This window comes from Syngnathoides biaculeatus, chromosome 2 (assembly GCF_019802595.1).
Source record: "Syngnathoides biaculeatus isolate LvHL_M chromosome 2, ASM1980259v1, whole genome shotgun sequence".
NCBI lineage: Eukaryota > Metazoa > Chordata > Actinopteri > Syngnathiformes > Syngnathidae > Syngnathoides > Syngnathoides biaculeatus.
In genome coordinates, this window is record NC_084641.1 from 37,350,977 (window position 1) to 37,370,498 (window position 19,522).

A 19,522-nucleotide genomic window follows, 5' to 3' on the forward strand; every position below is an offset into this window, starting at 1 on the left:
AGTTGTTTCAGCAATAATAGAGGTATGCGAATGTAAACACTGGACGGACGGTGATAAAATGCACAGTATTACATGATTAAGATATCCTTTTCACACAAGCCTGGAGGAAAAAGGAATGGATTGCTGTTAATAAAACACAGTGGAACTGCCACACAAATGCATGAATGTTACCTGTAACACAATATCACAGTGAAATGTGATGCGTGTAAACCAGTGACAGTCCTGTTTTGCAGAATCTGCCATTTTCTTACCGATCAAACGATGTGCCTCTTTGGAACTTTATTCAAGCAAGATTGCCTAAAACTATTTGAGGAAAGTTTTTTCAAAATCTTAGTGCTTTTAAAGGGTGCCTTCATATAACCTTTAACCCACTTTAGCATAGATTACTCCTGATCAACATTTACAAAAGGAAAGAAGATATCAATCCATTCATCCATTTTCATTGCTGCTTATCCTCACAAGGGTCACGGGAGTGATGGAGCCTATCCCAGCTGTCATCAGGCAGGAGGCAAGGTACACCCTGAACTGGTCTCCAGCCAGCCAATCGCAGGACACATGGAGACAGTCACACTCACACCTTGGAGCAATATAAAAGTGTCCAATAATGCATGTTTTGGGGATGTGAAAGGAAATCAGAGTGCCCAGAGCAAACCCACACAGGAAAAGTCATTTTCTAAGCTCCAAAAGAAGCACGTTGTCAGCTCGCCATGACCCGATGGATTTTTGTCCACAAAGGTAAGGAAAGGCAGTGTAAAGATTTAGATAAGAATGTCACTAGGTTTGAGGATGGGGGCGGGGGGAAATAGCCCCTAGCAGACACTCAGGTTGTGAATGTAGTGCACAAGCACAAAATTTAACAAAAAAAAAAAAAAAAAAAAAAAAAAAAAAAAAAAAAAAAAACTTACAAACCTGGAGGAATTGGTTTTTAACATTTTCAGATAGATTTGAAAACAATACAAGACAGAATAAAACTTCAAAGTAACCATTGAACTTTGTAATATATTTTCAGGTTCTTTTTTTTAAAAAATAGTACACCCACATAGAAAATATGTTTGCTGCATAAACCACAAACACAAAAAAGAAAAATGCCATACTGTACATGTTGTGACAGTGTATGCAAATGGGTTAGTGTGCTGTCACAAAGTCAGCCAAGCTCATCTTTTTCAGTTAACAAAAAGGTGAAAAAATGGAATAAATTCCCTTGAAGAAGTTAACCGTCTAATCAACATCAAATTAACAGCTGTACTCGCCATCTACTTGTCACGAACGAGGCACGAGGGTGGACCCAAATGCAAGACTCCAGAAACAGCAGACAGTACGGAGGAAACCTTTATTCGGTCCAAGGTCTGAGATGAGGCAGACAGTCCAAACAATCAGAAGTAATAGTACGGCAGGCTTACGAGGGTGGTCAGTGGACAGGCGTGCGTCGGTGCACGGAGAGCAGAAATCAGGCAAACAGGAGTGCGGGAACGAGGCATCAAGGACGACAATCTAGCGGAGTATTTGTCGTCCCCCGGGTCCTATGTGTACTGGGTCTAATCAGTGGTCATGAGGCGCAGGTGTGCGCCTTCTGATTAGCTGGCCACGCCCAGCCCGGGCTGGAATCCAGGAGCATGACACTACTTGCTGTTGGACACATCAACGAATGCAGTCTGATTTTTATCTTATCACTGGGGGACTTAGATGCTGAAGTGTCTTTTTCAAATGACATTATATTAAGACTGAGAATTATTCCTGTTGAAGATAAATGGAAACATTTCATGAATAACTGATCAGTGTTGAGGATTATGACATGACTTTGGGTCACAACACTAACTTTTTGCTCTGAAATACGTTGGAAGTCACAGTACTGTTATATATTTGGGGTGAAGACAGTACTGTATGTGACTAAAAGGGTTGGAGAAAAATAATTATAAAATTACTTGTAAATTAAATAAAGTAAGATTTAAGTAGTCTTGAAAATTTCTGAGACAAGTTTATTTGTGGCGGTACAGTGGATCAGCTGAAAAGCATTGGCCTCACAATTCTGAGGTACCCGGTTCAGTCTCAGACCCGCCAGTGTGGAATTTGCATGTTCTCCTCATGCCTATATGGGTTTTCTCCAAGCACTTACGTTTCCTTCCACATCCCAAAAACATGCAATATTAATTGGACACTCTATATTGCACCGAGGTGTAATTGTGAGTGCGGCTGTTTGTCTTGATGTGCCCTGCGATTGGCTGGAACCAGTTCAGGGTGTACTGCGCCTCCTGCGAGTTGACAGCCAGGATAGGCTCCAGCACTCCTGCGACCCTTGTGAGGATAAGCAGCTAAGAAAATGGATGGATGGAAGTTCTTTTGTCTTGTTGTTATCTTGTGGTTCTCACCACTTTCTAACCTTTCCTCTCCTAAATACATCCATCCATCCATTTTCTTTGCCTTTTATCCTCACGAGGGTCGCGGGGAGTGCTGGAGTCCATCCCAGCTATCAACGGGAAGGAGGCAATGGACACCCTGAACTGGTTGCTAGCCAATTGCAGGACACAAAGAGACAAACAGCCGCAGTCACAATCACACCTAGGGGCAATTTAGGGTGTCCAATTAATGTTGCATGTTTTTGGGATGTTGGAGGAAACTGGAGTGCCAGGAGAAAACCCATGCAGGCATGGGGAGAATATGCAAACTGCATACAGGTAGGGCCGGGATTAAACCCGGGTCCTCAGAACTGTGAGGCCAACGCTTTACCAGATGAGCCACGGCGTCAACCATAAATATATATTTAAGTCAAATAAGTCTTAAATGATGCACCTTGATGAAGTTGTTTCACATTTCATAGCAATATTGAGTTCCATTCCTACGGCAGCACGGTGGCAATCTAGTTAGCACCTCTCCCTCATAGTTCTGAGAATTGTGGTTCAAACCCCAGTCCTGCCTGTTTGGATTTTGATCAGGTCCTCTGGTTTCCTCCCACTTCCCAAAAACATGCATGTTAGGTTATTTGAATTCACTAAATTGCCCATAGGCATGAATGTGAGTGTGAATTGTCATGAGTCCATGTTAACAGGACCCAGTAGCAAGCGGAGAATGAAAGGGTTGTGGTGAAAGGTTTATTGACGTGGATATTAAGGTAGATCCTTGGGGCATGTTGGCAGGTCCTTGAGACAGGGAACGTGAAGCCGGCGGCAGAGTAAGTAGGTGGATGACTTGGTGGTGTAGCCGAGGAGGTCACCACAGCGGGAAACACGGATGGAACACTCAGGAGAAGGAAAAACACAAAAGGTCAGAAGGGTACTGTGGCTAAGACTGGTGTACAAGTTTGAGAAGGAGAAACGTCAATACTCTGGCGAGGATTTCTGGGATCTGTCAGGCTTTAATGCGGGTGGCCCATGAGGTGCTGATTACTGCAAAGAAATGGGGGAAGGGAGAGAGAAGGCAGGAGGGGCGCAAAGTGCCATCCGAGCTTCAACAGAAGTACTGTAGGGCACAGCTGATGACAGGGACTGATTGTATTTTTCTATGGGCCCTGCGATTGATTGGCAACTGCCTCTTGCCCAAAGATAGCTGGAATAGGCTCCAGCATGGCGGTGACCCTAGTGAGGATAAGCAGTATCGAAAATGGATGGATTGTGTTGCAAAGGCCTTTATTCTGTGAAATCCTTTAGATTCACATTTCCAGGAGATGCCACTTTTTTGTTACTCACTCTTCCCATTCATCCTTATTGCTACAAATCAATATGGGTGGAGGAGTGATTATTATTAGTCAGTTACGACTATCGACTGATGACAATTTGAAGCTTTCAAGTGAGGTTCATTTTCTTTTGTTGGCTATGGTGCTGTAAAGGCCATATCATGCCATTCCTTGCCTCCTCCTCGCTGATGAGCACCTCGATTTTGGTCTCTGAGAAATTGTGTTTGTTCCTTTTTTATTTTCGCTCATTGCCATGTTTGACTTTTCACATAGCATTGATCACCAAGGTTCATTTAGAATCTTCTTGTGGTGCTTTGCATTGACCAGACATAGTTGAATTTGGGCCTGTTGATGGAAGAGGCTATTAGATTGATCCTTGTGTGCACTAAGTGGACTGTAATTTATAAAAGTAAGATTTCCTTCAGGTATGCATCCACACTCTTTGATAGGTCAGATTATTTTTTTGTCACATGCCATTGTCGTCTTTTATCCCCATGTACACTTATACTAAAAACTATTTGATAACAGTGGAAACAGTGGTCCCATGTTCTGTATTCCCCTTTTCTTTCAATGGCATTAAAAAAAAATAAATTCCGCTGTCTCAATGAAACATTTGACAAATATCCATGTGTGGATGCCCAGGAATTAAGCAAAAGCAAATTAAAATAAATGAACTGTGACATGGGACTACATGAAAAGTAGCTTGTTAAGGGTGGGTTAGATGCATTTTGTTTTAGCCATGACATTACAACACAAAAGAAGACATGGGAAATGTATGAGCACAAAGTCCAAATGAATCAGTGCCCCATTAAAAAAAGAAAATCTGGTCCTGTCATTCAGGGGAGAGAGTGTTTTGTGCTCAACCTTGCAGAATAATGTTTCAGCATGCACTTCTTGCCAAAGCTATAATTAATGCAGGCAGGACAGAAGTTGTAGCTTCACTCACTGTGGATAGCCTTAAGTAGATGGAGGCACTTGTTTGTGGAAAGACCAGTAAAAGCTATGTAATTTCCAACTAATTTCAATGCATTTTTACAAGATGAGCGAAAATACATGTATATGGTTACTTATCCCTATTTTAAGTTTAATCTGAAAGCATTTTTATAAAAGGAAATAGGCAGTTGACAACCCTCATTTCTCTTGCTATTGTTCTGTGTTTTTCACATTTTTCACAAGCATATTACACCTGAGACATAAATAGTTTAGGAGTAGGCTTAAATACCAAGAGGAACTAATGCTCGTTTAAAAGATTTTTTTTCAGTCACATTGTCTCGGCGGCACAATAGCTCAGCTGTAGATCATTGGCCTCACAGTTCTGATGATCGGGGTTCAAACCTGGCCCCACCTGTGTGGAGTTTGCATGTTCTCCCGTGCCAGCGTGGTTTCTCTCCGGGCATTCCCATACCTGTCAACATTTCGGAGCGCCAACCTGTATAAACTACCAAAAAAATGCAAAAAAGCAAATGATATGTCAAAATAACAGAGGGAAAAAAACACAGTTTTTTAATGATTTTTCTTGTAGATCTCCATAATGATAATATCTGAAGTTAATGCTAAGTAGAATGATAAAAAAGATGGATTTTTATCAGCCAGGCTACAATACCACAGATATTTGTGTGATTCACCAAAGAGAATCAGTCATGGGAAAAGAAAAATGCAGATGATCAATTCCTTATTTTTAGTGAATAAGGAAGGAGCTGATCTGTATGATAAGGCTAACAATAAGCTATAGATGAATTCACTGACATTAGCTATTCTTACTATGAAGCCATTCTCAATCTTAGTAAATCGAACATCTTGATGTACATATGACACCCTTGTGGTGAAAATACAGCATTCAATTATATGATTGTCAGCTGTTATAAAAACACGACCATGAGCTAGAATGCTAGCAAGAGAGCTACAATGTCAGTTACAATAATCCCATGTATTTGTAATGAGGCCCATGTGGTGTTTACATAATTCACCCGCGGCACCTCGAGTTGGGGTGCGGGGTTCCGCACGGACTGTTTTTGTTGTTGCTCTTCCGGAGTGAAGGTTCACAGAGTTCCCGCCGTTATGCATGTAGTGTTTTGATGTCTAGCAATAAAACAATTTTTGTTCCTGTGTCCGACACTTCTGCCTCGGACTCCTTTTCTCCGGCGCTACACTGGTGACCCCGACGTGATCAGTCCCGGCGTTTTCGAGACTAAACCGAACATGGCACCCGCCATCCTCAAATTGCTGGAGTTCTGGGAGACGTCCGCGACAGCGTGGTTCGTGCAGACGGAGGCTCAGTTCGCCCTCCACAGGATCTCAGATAATTCCATGCGTTATTATCACGTTGTCTCAGCCCTCGGGAGCTCAACGGCGGCCAGATCAGTGAACTTCATCACCTCTTCCCCGGCCCGAGATAAGTATGCCGGGATCAAGGCTCACCTTCTCAAGGTTTTTGAGCTTTCACGGCCGGAGCGTGCCCGACGTCTGTTGGCTATTAATGGACTGGTTAGGGTTTGGGTTAGGTGAGGGAAGCTGAGCCTTCCCATTCTGCTGTCCACGGCGAACGCCCCTTCCCCCAGGACGGGAAGGAAATGCGCGGTCCATTGTCCTGTGCCCATTTCCGTCGGTGTCCCTGCGGTGGTGGTCGCGGCGATGCCCGTGATTTTGGTTCGCATGTGGCTGGTCCCTGCAAACTGGCGGCGAGCTGTTTTCGAGGTGGTCCACAACCTCCCCCACCCCGGAAGGAAACTGTCCGTGAGGCTGGTGGCCCAGAGGTTTGTGTGGCGCGGTCTTAAGAAAGATGTGCAGGCCTGGGTCGACTCGTGCGTGGCCTGTCAGCGGGCTAAGGTGGATTTCCACACAAAAGCCCCCTTGGAGCCCTTCGCTGTCCCCGAGAGAAGGTTTGACCACGTCAACGTTGACTTGGTAGTTCCGCTTCCTCCCTTGCACGGTTTCACCTACTTGCTCACCATGGTGGACAGGACGACCCGTTGGCCCGAAGCCATTCCCCTTTCCTCGACAACGTCGTCAGACGTGGCCCGGACGCAGTCGCTAAGAGTTTGGGGGTCAAGCTGCACCGCACTACCGCCTATCACCCCCAGGCGAACGGTCTCTGCGAGCGGTTCCACCGCTCCATGAAAGCAGCCCTGCGTGACGGTTTTCATAATTCACCCGCGGGACCTCGAGTTGGGGTGCGGGGTTCCGGACGGACTGTTTTTGTTGTTGCTCTTCCGGAGTGAAGGATCACAGAGTTCCCGCCGTTATGCGAGTAGTGTTTTGATGTCTAGCAATAAAACAAGTTTTGTTCCTGTGTCCGACACTCCGCCTCGGACTCCTTTTCTTCGGCGCTACACCCAGGCGGCTAACTAGCGTACATACACACTACATTAGCTACGAGCCTAGTAAAATTAATTTGAGCCACAAATGATCAAAGTCAAGATAATAAATTACACTCACTTTTTGTTGCAGTCAAGTAATATCCCCTTATAGCTCCTATCTAGATAGGTCACCGTCACCAATAGCATATCGTTAACGATTTGATCAATTGTGACAGGTAGCCGAGAGCCGGCCAGCAGCTCCTTGGCTGCAACCTCCATGTTTCCCGTGGTGAGGTGTCCGGCTCGGCGGTGCTCGATCCGTGCCAAGGATTTACCGGAAAATTATCGGAAATGAAAGTAGGAATTTTGCTAATCTAAATCAACATTTGCCGCTGTGCTAAACATCATGCCTGCTGCGACAAAAATCTTTGATGCAGGCTACGTTTGGAATTACCCTGCTTTGAGTTTTCCCCACAATAGAGTAGACTAGTGCCATTCTGGGCAAAAGTGAATGGAAATTTTCACAATCCGTATGATTTGTGATATATGGCCAGATACCTAAGATTCACCACAAAATCCGTGTGAACTACTTCTAAGCCGTACGAGTTGACAGGTATGCACTCCGGTTTCCTCCCACATCCCAATACATGCATTAATTGGAGGCTCTAAATTGTCCCTAGGTGTGATTTTGAGTGCGACTGTTGTCTGTCTCCATGTTCCATGCGATTGGCAGGCAACCAATTCAGGGTGTACTTTGACTCCTGCTCGATGACAGCTGGGATAGGCGAAGGCATTCCCGTGATCCTTGTGAGAATAAGCAGCTCATAAAACCGATGGATGAATAGATATCATTTGTAGACTGAACTAAATACTGACCTTGTTTTACTGATGCCAAGAGAAATTGGTGGCTCATTTGGCCATTCACCCGGGGCTAAAACTTTCTTCTTGTATCAAGCTTCTGTTCTGAACTACGTGTCACAATCTCCCTGTTTCTGCTTCTGATTTTGTGATTGATGATTTAGAAAATTGATTGTAACAACCATATGAAGGCAGGGAATATTTTTGGTTTTTCTTTCAGAAAAATTAATATTTCTATTGAATCTTTGAATGCAGCATTCATAAAGCAAAGTCAGCTTGGATGACTTGCTTATCACTATGGAGAACAACAACACTTAGATGGATTGTTTAATATTCCAAGTGTTCAGCTATCCATCTGAACCACATTGAAGATAACCAATATTGGACAATCAGTGTGTATTGATCAGACTCCCGTTTCCCTTCAAACACCACAAAAAGTGATCGTTTCACTGGATTCTGCATTCAAGCACTTGATGCAAACATTTTTATTCCTTTTTTTCAAATGAACATGAATGTTAAAACTTTGTTGTCCATGTCATAATACACATTTTTAGCCTTTGAAGGCAAATATTGCCGAATCAAATCTAGACAAGTTGATAACCATCCATATGATCAATCCATCAATCTTTATGTTTTGGATTACAAACCACATCATGTTTAGCTACTGGTCGGATTTAAGAAGTCAAAAAAGTACCGTCAAGACTCTGTTCACTTTCAAAATGGATCTTGACCATCTTTGGGCACTATTAAATCCAAACCTAATTTCTTTTGTACATGACAAAAATGCTTTCAGAGTATTAATTTCAAATACATTAAAATGAAAACGAAGGCCTTCTGGGATAAATTAATCTTTTGAGTACTCAGATGAAACCCAAGAATAGGGTTTAAAAAAAAACTGCAAGTAGGGTGTAAAAATGTTGATAGTTAGATAGATAGTTTGAATTATTGAACTCAATTTTTCTAATTAATTTAGGTAGCATTCTGATATTTAAGCAGGAAACTGTTCGAATCTTGTTATAAATTGGACCTTCATGACTATTCAGAGTTGTACTCCAACCACCAAGGTCATAAAAGCGGTAAAAAGCACTTTGTAGGCTTGTGTTGCTGACATGACCGAGAATTTTGCTATCTGAAGCATCAGCGAAGTGATTGTCTCCAGCGGTATGCTCCATTCCTTAGCGTTATACTATGACAAAATAAGTTTCCCACAGAACGCAAGAACTCCAAGGTAAGCAAAGGTCCTCAACCTGCCATCCTGTTTAGGTTTGACCACATTTGTAGTCAGTTCCTGCATTCTTCCGCATATATTAATCATTACAGCAGCTCCATTTATTGTTTGTGATTTCTCTGAGGGTGCATGTACGTGTTAGTCATCATTGTCGCAAGCGGAGCTGCAGGGGGTAGGGTACAAGACTACTTCACACGCAAATTACATTCTCACTGAAGGCACAGATTTTGAGAGTTGGTTACATCTTAGGAAAATAGATGTGAGTAAGCATGAAGACCCATGAGAAGTTATTTTTAAAAAAAAACACCTGATTGGGATTTTTTTTTTCACTTCAATGATTAAGTGATGATGCAAATTACAGAAGACATTTGTTGTGTGATAGGACACATTATACACCAATTGTCCCTGCAGTGCACTCTCATAACTTATGAACCAAGTGTCATTTTGACATGTTTGCCACTTAAGCTTCCTTTTGTGACCTCATTACCCCAATTAAATGTTTGCCCCCTTTGCCTCTGAAAAGTCTCCATGTGGAATGCCCTTTCGACCTAAAATCAGTCAATCAGAGGACAGATACAGTTAAGCATATTATGCAATAAATACAGGAATGACATTCACAAATTGATAGAAGAGCCAAGCTATAACTGATGGAATTCAAATTGTGATGACTGAGGATTTAGATAAGAGGGCAGATAGAGAAAATTAATTTCACAACGACTCAGTCTTATGGTCAAAATGGTCATGCTAAATGATGAAACAGGTCTTAGCCACTGAACCGACAAATGGATGGACAATATTTTCCCCATTTCAATCATTTTAATTAGACAGATGCTACAATTAAGACATTTGAGGACCAAACCTCTGAACTTAAATAAAATGACATGTCAATTTTCAAAATACCATTACAGCATGACGGCAACAACACAAAAAGCTCTGGGCTAAAGGTTTTGCGGTGTTTTAAATCACAGAAAACAAAAGAGCCAGGAAATGTTGTTGCACCGTTACTCTCAATGCACGAGCGCCCACGAAGCTGCATATAAACCAGCTGATTGAGTCCAAGCCATCTGTAGCTGAAAACCTCGACTAAAAAGAGGACTCAATGCTGTGTTTGTGCACTCTTTTACTCATTAAGGATTTACTATTCATGCCCGGCCCTGTGGATGACAAAGAAAGCTCACAACTGCACATTTTCACTAAGCGGAGGATAGTTTTTTTCCTCTTTCTCAAAGACGTCCCTTCATCAGAATTCTTCTAACAGAAACCCAAAGTCGGTTAGCCCAGCAAGGGGCAAATCAAAGTAGGAACCTTTTTATTGCCAGATTGGCCCACAGGGAGGACATTCTCACTTACTATATGTCCACCATTTGTTTTACACCATTTCAATTTGGGGAGAAAGAAGGGCAGCAACCCTGTCCATTCATCATCTTTAGTGATTCTACTTTTGTCTACTGCTGGCTGCAGTTGAATCATTGGTAGCTGGTAAATACTGTACAAACTCACAGTTGTGGCAGACTGACAAAGTTTTTGTTTTTTTTTTTTTAACTGGAAGAAGTGTGTAATAATTCAACATTATAGTACCAAGATTGGCAGCGGATGAGCACTAGACTTAAAGTAGGAGCAAGATGTTGAATGGGGAAATGTCTTTTTGCGTAACTATTATTTATAACCACTCTATACTCGATAATAGTTCATCTAACATGTCCCCATTCCTAATCATTTTCTTGAATGGTTAGAGCAGGGGTGTCCAAACTTTTTGCAAAGAGGGCCAGATTTGGTAAGGTGAAAATGTGTGGGGGCCGACTATTTAGCCTGACATTCTTTGAACCATTAACATTAAATACAAATTAACTTTTTGGGATTTTTTTAATTACAAATGGCATACTTTTACTTTTACATTTTTTTTTACATTTAGGTTTTTACCGAAATCACAAACCACAAAAAATTAAGAAAACTATAAAGGATATCTAAGTTCATGTGAAACATTACATATTATTCACTATTACTATTACTATTACACACGGACTCTTGTGAAACAGCTTTGCTGTGCCGTTAAAACAGCTTCCAGTTGCTTCACTTTTTCACCGCGTTTGTTCCCAGTTAGCTTGTCGTAGCTAGCATGTTTCGTCTGGTAGTGCCTCTTGATGTTGAATTCCTTGAAAACAGCCACAGTCTCTTATCAAATTAGGCAGACACAGTTGTTTCGTATTTCAGTGAAAAAATACTCAAATTTCCACTTGTCCTGGAAGCGGCGGCCCTCGCGGTCAACTTTCCTTTTTTTGTTTACAGACGCCATGTTAGAAATGGGCTGGGCTGAAACGATCACGCAAGGTCAAGGGTCAGGGCGGCCAGAGTGCGGCCACTTGGCTTCTGCCATCTTCTGGTGAAATGAAAAATATGAAAAATAGCTTTTTGTACACATGTATTTTATACTGTGGTCAACAGTGCTGGCGGGCCGCATATTATTGATTTCATGATAGAGGCCGCGGGCCGGTAAAAATTTGTCCACGGGCCGCAATTGGCCCGGGGGCCGGACTTTGGACATGTCTGGGTTAGAGTGTTGTTCCCGAGTTCCACTAACTCTATAGCTTTCCAGGTGCCATGTCTGCGGTCCATTCTGTGGTCGTGACTCGACACAAAATAGTATCAGACTTGAAAGAAGGTGTAAATAACGTACGTCCTGCGTTTCCTATACTAGCTGGCCGCTTTGAGTCACTGTTGATGTGATTACTGTATTTGGTAGGCTATATTTGACACTACGGTATGACTCGGTATGTCGCCTATACATTCCAATGAACGAGAGAAAGAGAGAGAGAGGGAGAGAGAGAGAGAGAGAGAGAGAAAGAGAGAGAGGGAGAGAGAGAGAGAGAGAGTGTGAGAGAGAGAGAGAGAGAGAGAGAGAGAGAGAGAGAGAGAGAGAGAGAGAGAGAGAGAGAGAGAGAAGGAGCTGCATATCCTCACTTCTGGGGGGACATCCTCGCCTTGAGGGAGAGAGAGAGAGAGAGAGAGGAGAGAGAGAGAGAGAGAGAGAGAGAAAGGAGCTGCATATCCTCACTTCTGGGGGGACATCCTCGCCTTGAGGTCCTGAGCGAGAGCATATATGACGGATTTCACGGAATGATCGCACGTATCGATGTTATTAATGGTGTTATCGAGTCATCACCTCAGTTTTGCTGTTTTTTTTTTTTTCATTTTTTTATGAGGGGCTGCCTGCAGGTGTGCACGCTTCGGCAATATGTGATTTTTGAAACAACGCTACGATTTTTTTGGAGCCGTGCGCTACTTTTGGGACGTCGTATTTCTTGTCACTCTCGCTATTTGCAATTTTTGAGACCCCGTACTCTATTCTGTAGCGCAGAGAATTGATTTCCCGCAATGGCTCTGTGACTTGACTGTGCAGAGATCATTCATCAAAAAGAAAAAAACGCGGAAACTGCGAAGGTAAGTTCAGCATTTAAAAAAAAAATCTGATATCTGTCCAAAGTTGAAGTGGAATTGCTTCGTTTACCGCGTGCTGCTGATGCGTTTAACGTCCACCAATATGGGACTATCGGAGTACATCCGTATGGGAAAGCTCAGCTGACTGTTATTATTATTATTATTATTATTATGTGCCGAATATACGTCGACAATCCGTGAGTCGTGTCTTCCTTGGTCTGTTCGGATCGATCCCGGCCCATGATTGAAAACATTGATGTGGAGCACTGGAGCAGAGACATTTTTAAGGTTTAGGTGGTGTACAACGTAGGTGTGGAGCTTGCAGGGGCGATTCTAGAATCAGAGGTTTAGGGGTGCTGAGCTCCCGAGCAGAAAACATACTGTACATTTCATGGTTTTAATTCAGTTTTTGTAAAGATAGCACTTTTTAAGATAGGCGTCCATCACTAAATAATAAAATATATTTTTCAATGATGAAACATGGAAAAAGCAGATTTAGGATTTAGAACAATTTTGATGTACTGAATCTAAAAATCACATCAGGGTTGTTCAACCATGTCAGGTTTTTCACCGATAGCCACATGTTTTTTGTTTACATGTACAGGTATTTTCGCTTTCAAGGTTCAAACAAAAGAATGTTCATGCAATGGATTTTTGACAATGATGATATAACATTCAATTTACCAGTGTTTATTTTCAATAATGTCTACTATTCAATCTACAGTAGGGAATATTTGTAACATTAGTTAAATAAACTGTGAACTGCTTAGCACACAAAAAATGTAGGTCATTTTTTGATTCAGTGATGGAATATTATCTGAAATCAGGTGAAAAAACAGATGGTTCCCATTATATAGACTTTTTAAAATCTAAAATAGAAAATATCTATAATTGTTATCTTAAAAAGTAGACTCAGATGAAGTACCAAACGGCATTTATGGACCAAAAGCACATAAATGTTTGACCAGAAAACATTTGCACCAAGCCAAGAGGAAAAACAAAATGGCAAACAGACAAAAGCCGACATGACAAAAGGGCAACGGTATATTAATACATGAATTAATATGTTAGTGGCAGTGGCCATAGGCCCAGCAGCTACAGTACATACTGAGCTGAGGAGAGGTCTCACTCACAAATTGATTTCGGCCGAGATAAGCCATCATCCACACTTTATGACAATCCTATTTATTTTTGTGACACTGGATTCTTCCAGTGATCCCTGGAGACTAACTTACTACAGTATAGTATTTCAATTGCAAAGAACATTATTATCCCTTTAACACGTACTTTGACTGACGTAGCTTGGTGCTACCAGAAATATTTGTGGCATACTGTGAGTATTTGTCAGGAGGTCCAGGCAGCATCCACGATCTTCCATTATGAATATGCAAGGATGCAATTGTCAAAAGCTGATCAACTTCCTGTTTTATAAAAGTGATTTATCCTTTTTATGTTTTGGTCACGTGTCTTCCTGAGACTGAAACAAGGAAGGAGAATCTGCCAAAGCCACTAAAGACATCAAAAGCTTTTCCTTGCCTCTACTGATTGATACTTTTCATTTCAAGGAGCTGTTACCAGCTCCTGCTGGGCCTGGTTTTAGATTGAAGAGGTAGTCAAAATCAAAGAGATTTTATGGGGAGGAACACTAAAAAGGAAGTCGAGAGGGTGCAGCTCCATCATGGCTGTTAAATTACATTAATGCCACTCAAGGAAATGGGAAGGGAAGAAGTGATCCAGATTGTGTGCAACCACATGTACACATTCATTGTACAGTGCTATATTTCCAAATCTGTTTGTCACCACTGATAAGACTGACTTTTGTGCCATGTGAACATTAGAAAGGATAGACGACATACACAATAACGGGCACAGCCCCAGTAAAATGTTTTTAAAATCCAGTTCCTCTGAAGATAGAATCCTCCTCTCATCCACACACCCCGCCGTGCTATCGTAAATCACAATCGCTCTGCATTGATCTATCTCAGAGCTATTTATTTTTGTTGCCACTGTCATGTCATGAATTGACAAGTATGGTAGATCACACAGATAACAATGTGTCTAGGCATAAAAAGAAGAGGCACCCCTGCCAAGGAAGAATTCCAATGCAAAGCAAATTTATTTAGTCGGTTTAATACACAAGATTCAATGTGCTTTACATGATTAAAATAATTTGAATACAAAGAAATAAAACGTTTAAATGGGGGGAATGACCAAAAATAAATAAATTAATTAATTAACAATATATTTTCTAAAGTGCTCAAATTCTGACTACCTCTTATACGGCCATGTTCCAAATAGTCAACATTTTGCTTTATTTTTACCTGCAACACAGGAGGTTACGGTATACAATACTTACTGGTTAGTCTTTGCTTGGAACTAGAGAATGATACCTATTCTTTTTTAATGACTCCAAAATATCAATCATGTTCTTTGAACAATATTTGCAAAATATTCCACACCAACCTTTCAAATATTATTTGGATGAAAATACAATTGAAAATGTATATTGTACTCAAATGCCGTTCCTACCTACTGCCATACATTTACTCACGTGACATTTGTGATAAATTGGACTTCTCAGGGGCGGCACGGTTTGGTCAGCTGGTAAAGCGTTGGCCTCACAGTTTTGAGGTCCCGGGTTCAATTCCATAGTTTGCATGTTCTCCTCGTCCCTGTGGGGGTTTCCTCTGGTCACTCTGGTTTCCTCCCACATTGCAAAAACATGCAACATTACTCACTCTAAATTGCCCCTAGGTGTGATTGTGAGTGTGGCTGTTTGTCTCCACATGGCAGTAAAACAGCTCAAGCATAACATGACAAAAGAGTCATTGTTTTTATTCGCCTCCTCCTGGTCACTGAAACCACTAAAGTCATCGTCTTCAGTATAGAAGCTGAAGATCCACAAAACGTCTCCGTCACACAGCATTTCTGTCTCTTTGTCGCTCTCAATGTAAATTTGATCTCAAGTTAATGCTGAGGTTGTGCGGTTTTCCTCACATCGCAGTTCAGCTTTTCGAAATCCATTGGCAACGGTAGATTCTTTGACACTGCTACACCAGTTTAAGATTCACTTGCGGACCTCAGAAAAGGATCATCTTTGCAAGGGACGAGCTTTTGTTAAAGATTTCTCACTGCCTTTCATCCAAGCCTCCCACTCACCTCGGCATGACACTTTAAAAGCACAATTCACACTGATGTCCAGTGGCTATAAAAACTTTGTTGTACCTCCGGGAATCACAAATGGAATTGAGTTTAACATCTTTATGGCTGTTTTTACAGAGTCTGTTTTAGAGGCTCTCATATTGTCCAAAACAAGCAATGCTTCTATTTGGTGAAAAAATCCTCCTCGAAGCCTACTGTAACTAGCTCTCTCATCTATGCCGGAGGTTGCTTTGTCTTCATCTTCATTGTCTTCTTCGTCTTCTTCTACATTTTTGAGGGAGCATCTTCGTCTTCTTCCACACACGAGGAGGCATCTGTGCATACCCAAACTCTAGTACAATATAGGGAACGGTAATGTTTTTTATCATTATGTTTAAACAACCTTTTCTTGTACGTTCAAAGTGATAGCCACTAGTGACAAAAATCTCTATTTTAGCCGTATCATTATATCGTTACACAGGGTTCACAGCACCGGAAAACAGTAGCGACATATAGTCAGGAAAATACGGTTTATTAATATAGCAGACACGACAGGAAAAGATCCAGGGGAAGTTTGTATGGAACATCATACCACTTTATAAAATGAATTGTCATGATCCTGCCGCTCCAGCCCGGGCTGTGCGGGTGCCCGCGCGCTCGCGCTAATTGGGAGGCACACACCTGCACCTCATGCGGGCTGATTATCCCATGTATATATAAGACCCCGATGACGACTGGTGCTCCGCCAGATCGTTGAGGTTCATGTCCCGTTCCAGCACTCTCGTATCCCTGATCGACAACCCGTGTGTACCGACCTTCGCCTTTTCTCCGACCAACCCCGTAAGCCTGACTCCTTTGAGACTTCTGGCTGCCTTGATCGATCTCCCGTGTACCGACTCCTGCCTGCCCGCTCACCTGCTCTCTTCGCCCGACGTCCCAACTACCGCTGCTGCACCTGACTGCCTGCCCGATCCCCGACCATTTAATAATAAACGTTTTTCCCCTAACTACCTTGCATCTGATGAATCCTGCATTTGGGTCCTACCTTCGTTCCGATGGGTCGTGACATAAATTGAACAATAGTTGAACAAATGCTTTTGTTTGACTCGTAGTTCAAAACGTGTCAACCATCCTTTTTTTTTTTTGTGGATACAGCTTGGTACAACTTGATAGAATGGACTAATCAAGATAAGTGGTTGTCTATCTTATAAAAATATATATAAAAAAACATGAAAAGATAGAAAGCTTCATATTTCATCCAAAATTACCATGACGGTGTGCTCGGTCATGGTGGCATTGTTGATCTACAGTACTCATCATAGCTGAGTCACTTTCATAAGGCAGGAGGAATTAGTGTGCTTCCTAATTCCAAATCTGTTCCCAAAGGTGAACAGTTTGTCAAAAAGAAGGTTACTGGAACAAAAATAGCATGTTCTATATTCCATAGACTTGTGGTCTGTATTCTTCAGCTTTAACATGCCGCTATACCGCTCTCCTTTGCTCTGTGCTGCACTCTCCGGCACAATTGGCAAAAGATTTCACCATCATGACATGCACACTATGTCAATGCCCCATATTCAACATGGCCCCCACCCAAGCATGGAAGGGACGTTTTGTTATATTCTAGGACCTGTAAATATGTCATTGTCATTTTCTGTCTGTATTGCACCATAGAGACAGTAAACAGTAATGACTAATTCTGGAATTAAGAGACTTTGTCAACAGCATTTTAAGTGACAAATGGAAACTATTTTTGGATGACTTTTTCAGTTCCTAAGGCCATTTTTATCCGATATAATTTATATCGGGAAGGCGTTTTATCAAGGTTCCACTGTATTGTATGTAATAATATGATGGGGCGATTATACACTTATATGGCTTCAAAGTCATAATAGCCCTCTAAGGGAAACCATAACTACAGTGTAGCCGACATAAAAAATGCGTTTGACGTCCTTGATAGGGGTTTATTGTACTCTTCAAGAATGCATTTGATTGCAAGCATAGATAGAACAAAAATAATTGTCTATTTCTGCTTTCCTTTGTAAAGTAAAACAAAGTAAATGTATTTATATGGCGCATTTCATACAACAGATAATTCAGTGTGTTCTATATTAATTAAAAGCATTTAAAAAAGACAAAACAGCTTTTAAATATTTAAAATAAGTTAAGAAATAAAAGTACAATTAAAAGAACATTCATTGCAAGAAACATCATTTTAAAGTGGAAATGCTCTAAATAGCATGAGAAATATATTTTTCTTTTAATCTGGATTAAAAAATATTCACACTTGTGGCTGACGTCACCTCTGTCGGCAACATATTCCATTCGTGTGTAGCATAATGACTGAATGCTGTTTCACCGTATTTGCTTTGGACTCTGCGCTCCACTACTTGACCTCAGTTTGTCGATCTCAGAGCCCTACGTCGTTTATATCCCATTAATTTATATGTTCAGAACATAAAATATTTAGTAATTTATAGACGAGTAGCAGAACTTATAAATCTATTCTAAAGCTGGCTGGAAGCCAGTGTAAAGACTTAGAAATTAGAATAATGAGTTCTGACCTTTGCTCTGATCAGAACCAGAGCTGCAGCATTCTGAATGAGCTGGAACTGTTTAATGCCTTTTTGGCGGAGTCCAGTCTGAAGACCATTACAGTAGTAAAGTCGTCTTGAGATAAAAGCATTGATGAGCTTTTCCCGGTCTGCTTGACACATGCAAGCCTTCACTCTGGATATGTTCTTTAGATGATTTTAGTAATTGATTTGCTTTTACTTTTGAAAGGCATGTCACAATTTATCAGAACACCAAGGTTTTCAGAATTGGTCTTGGTGTAGCAATGTCACTAAATATAAAATACTAATAAATATCTGTAGTGTCAGCAAACATTATTTGGTCTTATTTAACAGTGTTTTTGAATTTTTTTTTTACCCAAGGCACACATTTTTCATTCAAAAAAATCCCACGGCACACCACCAGCAGAAAATGTAAAAATGAATTGCCTATATGAACAATATACACTCGCTCTCACCTCAGCATAGTGAATAAAAATCTGACACAAACAAAATACATTTAATAATGATAATGTACTCACTCAATGTGACACCTCGGCCTGTTTGGATGAATGTACAGCTGATATTCTTGCAGATATTGATGAAAGATAAAACACAAAGCTCTTCTTCAACAGCTCTCAGTCGCTCTATTTTTACTTTTTATTGTAATCAGGCTTGAAAAGCTCACCTCACAGAGATGTTGTGGAAAATGGGAGCAATATCAAAATAGGTTAATTTGGCAGAATAGGGTACTCCTTGGTAGGAGCCAACCATAAACTATCCAGAGGCATATCAGGGAAGCTTAGCTTTAAACTACAATCGTGTCTCAGTTCCATTATCCTCCTGTCAAGTCATGTCCTTACGACCCACCAATGCTGAACGATATGGGTCCCTCACCTAGTCAAGGGATTGAATCGAGGCCAAAGAAAAATTAAATGACATCTTCTCCTCAAGGGTTTTTAAATGTTTCACTATTATCTCACATATTGCTGCTGTGTTGACATTTTGCTATTGTTTGGTGAGTATGAACATTTCAAGATTTCCTTTTTCCATGTCGTTTCTAGAGTTGCAACTTTCAGGGAAATCCATTTATCTTATCTTTGCTTGTAAGCAGTTTTCATTTCAGCCATGTATACCTGTTCAGTTCATTCAGATGATTGAAAATGTCAGCCAGGTATGACAAGTTTGCACACAACTCATCAGATGAAAGCAGTTTTGTCTAATTGGACCTCTCATTTGTCAGAAACACTTTTATTTTCTACAGCAGTTCATAAATACAGGTCAGTTACTTGCCGCAGGACAAAATCCGTATGAAATAATTGGGCTTTATGTTCTGCACCCACTT

The 19,522-nt window shown here is 41.2% G+C and overlaps 1 protein-coding gene across 2 annotated transcripts in view; it reads left to right on the top strand.

Moving 5' to 3' along the window:
* The first annotated feature begins 373 nt into the window (after positions 1-373).
* LOC133491632 (interleukin-1 receptor accessory protein-like 1) overlaps positions 374-19,522 on the top strand; it is a 301,815-nt gene continuing 282,666 nt past the window's right edge. The window contains exon 1 of one of the 2 annotated variants that reach the window (XM_061803009.1): positions 374-735. In XM_061803009.1, the coding sequence (XP_061658993.1) occupies positions 716-735 (20 nt within the window). In that variant the 5' untranslated portion in view covers positions 374-715. Of the gene's footprint in view, positions 736-12,122; positions 12,488-19,522 lie in introns of those variants that run through there. The other variant, XM_061803019.1, reaches the window with a different exon arrangement.